General features: G+C 39.4%; 1 protein-coding gene across 1 annotated transcript; it reads right to left on the reverse strand.

Moving 5' to 3' along the window:
- Positions 1-840: 840 nt before the first annotated feature.
- Positions 841-1,773, reverse strand: LOC136261165 (uncharacterized). Its single transcript, XM_066055136.1, has one exon. It carries the CDS (start codon positions 1,771-1,773, stop codon positions 841-843), a length of 933 nt encoding a protein of 310 aa, XP_065911208.1.
- Between the last annotated feature and the right edge of the window lie 1,070 nt (positions 1,774-2,843).

Genomic DNA, 2,843 nt, shown 5'->3' on the forward strand with positions numbered 1-2,843 from the left:
AAGATTATTGTGCATGCATGATAGCTACTCAATGCATATTGCAATCAGTATTGCAATCAGTCTTGATTTCTGAATGGAAAAGTAAACGTGTTTTGATAAACTGAAATTCCATTATTTACCACTGAAAAACTGCTAAAAACACTCAGCTTCACCTCTAGAGGGCCTAATTTTCAAAAATTTCTTGGAGTGGGGCATGCCCCCAGACCCCCCTAGGCTGGCATGCTCCACATGCTAGTGTGCTTCACACAGTAATGTAGTCATTATTCCAAATAGCTAATTTGACCATGGATACTACATGAATCTTACCACTAGGGCCTTGTGAGAAGGCTTGGTATCTTCTAATGCCTGGCTAGTTACCTATGTCCCTGTCCAACTTAGCCCCCTTTTCAAAAAATCCCAGATCCGCCCCTGTAGTTACTTTTGAAAAGTAACTTTCCCAACACTGTTTATATGTCATAAAATGTGGTGCATGGTCTGGTTGCCATAACGAGGCCATGCATAAGTTAATGTCTTTTACCAATATAGACAAGTGTGGAAAACCAATCAAGCTATAAAATGATGACTGGGGATCAACTGATGTATTATGAATGGCGTAGTAGACTAAAACATGTTGTGAAATTATAGAGGGATTTACATCAATGTGCATGCCACTCAAATATCACTACTACACCACAAGTAGCTACATGCACGCTTCCATGCATGTATATAGTTTAACTGGTGATTTAACAATTAACACAATTTACTTACATACTAGTAATTATCACTTGATAAGTATTTATTTCAGTAAAAAGTTAAAAAGTATAATTTTCTGATTTACATACATTAAAAAGGTTGTAGCTACTATCTGAGTGGAGTGGACGTTACAAGGAAATATAGACAGTCATTTTTGAGGTATTGACTTTTCTTGATAGGATTATATTGTAGTGCACTGTGTGTGATGAATCTGTCACACCAACAACCAAATTCTGGTTCTGTCTCATCTATAACTCGTTGACATTCATATCCACCATCTTTGAATACGAACTCCTTTACCGTTGAGTGTGCTGAATTTGTGATGTGGTTTAAAATCTGTACTGTGATTACTCCTTGAAATGGCCACTCCAGTTCATCATCGTGATCACCCTTCACTAGGGAGACCACTACTGCTACAGCATCACCACTACACCATCCATTAGCATCTACTCTCAACCTGAACTGATATCCTTGTTCATGTGTACAGAAAACAGGTGAGTACCACTGTTCATTGTTCATCTTCTTTTGTTCAAATTCACTCATCATAATAATCATTGGTGCTACAACTACTTCGTTTTCATCTTCATCCATTGACCCACTGGAATGCACTGAATTGCTGTCACTGTCATCATCTGAACTCAGCGAGGTACGCTTACACTTACATTCTGAGTTGGTGTGTTTATAAACATTTGAAAGGTTGCCACTCCACGAGCACCCCAAGTTCTTGTTTGGACAAAACACGTCAAGATGTGGCGAAGCACCGCGGTTTTCTGTAGTTGGTGGAGGTACTAGCTTATCGTTCTCCACTTCACTAGGCGGAATGTCATCGATGCTATTCCATGGACAGTAGGGGCAATAGATAGCTGGTTCGGAGTCCATTATCTTCAACGAATCATTAGCGGAATGCCGACAATACGGGCAAGTTATTTCTTCGCGGTAGCCATCAAGGGGCGTGACGCCCTTCGCAGGACTTTTCCGAACACCTGCGTTGTCCGAGGATGAAGCTGCCATCTCTGGAGCACTAGCAGTTCTACAAGACATTGTGTTTATACACTGATAAGGGAGGTGGTTTAGTAGATCTCTTTTATACTGGCTGTATGATCATACTTAATTACGTCATGTGAAGGCGGGGAAGAACAGCTATAACAAAGTGGATTGTAAGACTTTACAGTTGTGACGTTGAAGCTATAGCTATACCCCCCTCCCTAAAAGTAAGCTATAGTGCCATCAGTTTAAGCTACAAAAGTGCATTTTCAGTTGTGAACTTTTAGTGTATGTTCAGCACTAGCTATAGTCTCGTGCCCAGACCTCTTTTTTTCTTTTTGTGTGGGGGCGGCGAAAAAAAGGGTCTGGTGGATTTTTTGTGCAGCCGGATCTACAACTTTGGGGATTGTTGATTAGTGGTGATGAATAGCAAAGGCCTGTTAACGAAGCAACAATAGGAAATACGGCGCGCGTTTGCTTGGCAAGGCTGCATCCTTGGGTACGCGCGCCGTATTTCCTATTGTTGCTTCGTTAACAAGCTTTTGTTATTCATCACCACTAATCAACGATCCCCAAAAGTTGTAGATCCGGCTGCACAAAAAATGTATTGGAGATCCACCAGACCCTTTTTTTTTCTCCGCCCCCACACAAAAAGAAAAAAGTGGTCTGGGCACGAGACTACACTAGCTATGGCAGCATTCATATTCTTTGTAGAGCTAGTTACTTTTGCTGCTTATAGCTACTTGTTATATTATTATTTTTATGTTCGCATTAAGGTCAATTTATTTTTGCTTATTATATATTGTTATATATGAAATTCTCTATATTTAAGGATATTACACTCAGGCTTTGCCTCCTGGAAATGGCTATAGCTAATACTGAACAGTTATTTGGCACGGTAAAGTTGGATCCAATAAGTAAAAATAATCAATATGTGAGTATACTATAGTATGCTATATAGACTGGTTGTATGAGTGTGAACAATTTGTTTAAAACCTAAGTGAGATCACTCAGTATAGCTATTTATTTTGAGCCTGTATTGAATCTAACAATTGATGACTTTGATTATAGCTACAGCTTGGAAGTTCATTAGTATTGTGGACTTTATAGAACGATAATTTATGTGA

The sequence above is a fragment of the Dysidea avara genome, chromosome 7, assembly GCF_963678975.1.
Source record: "Dysidea avara chromosome 7, odDysAvar1.4, whole genome shotgun sequence".
Classification (NCBI taxonomy): domain Eukaryota; kingdom Metazoa; phylum Porifera; class Demospongiae; order Dictyoceratida; family Dysideidae; genus Dysidea; species Dysidea avara.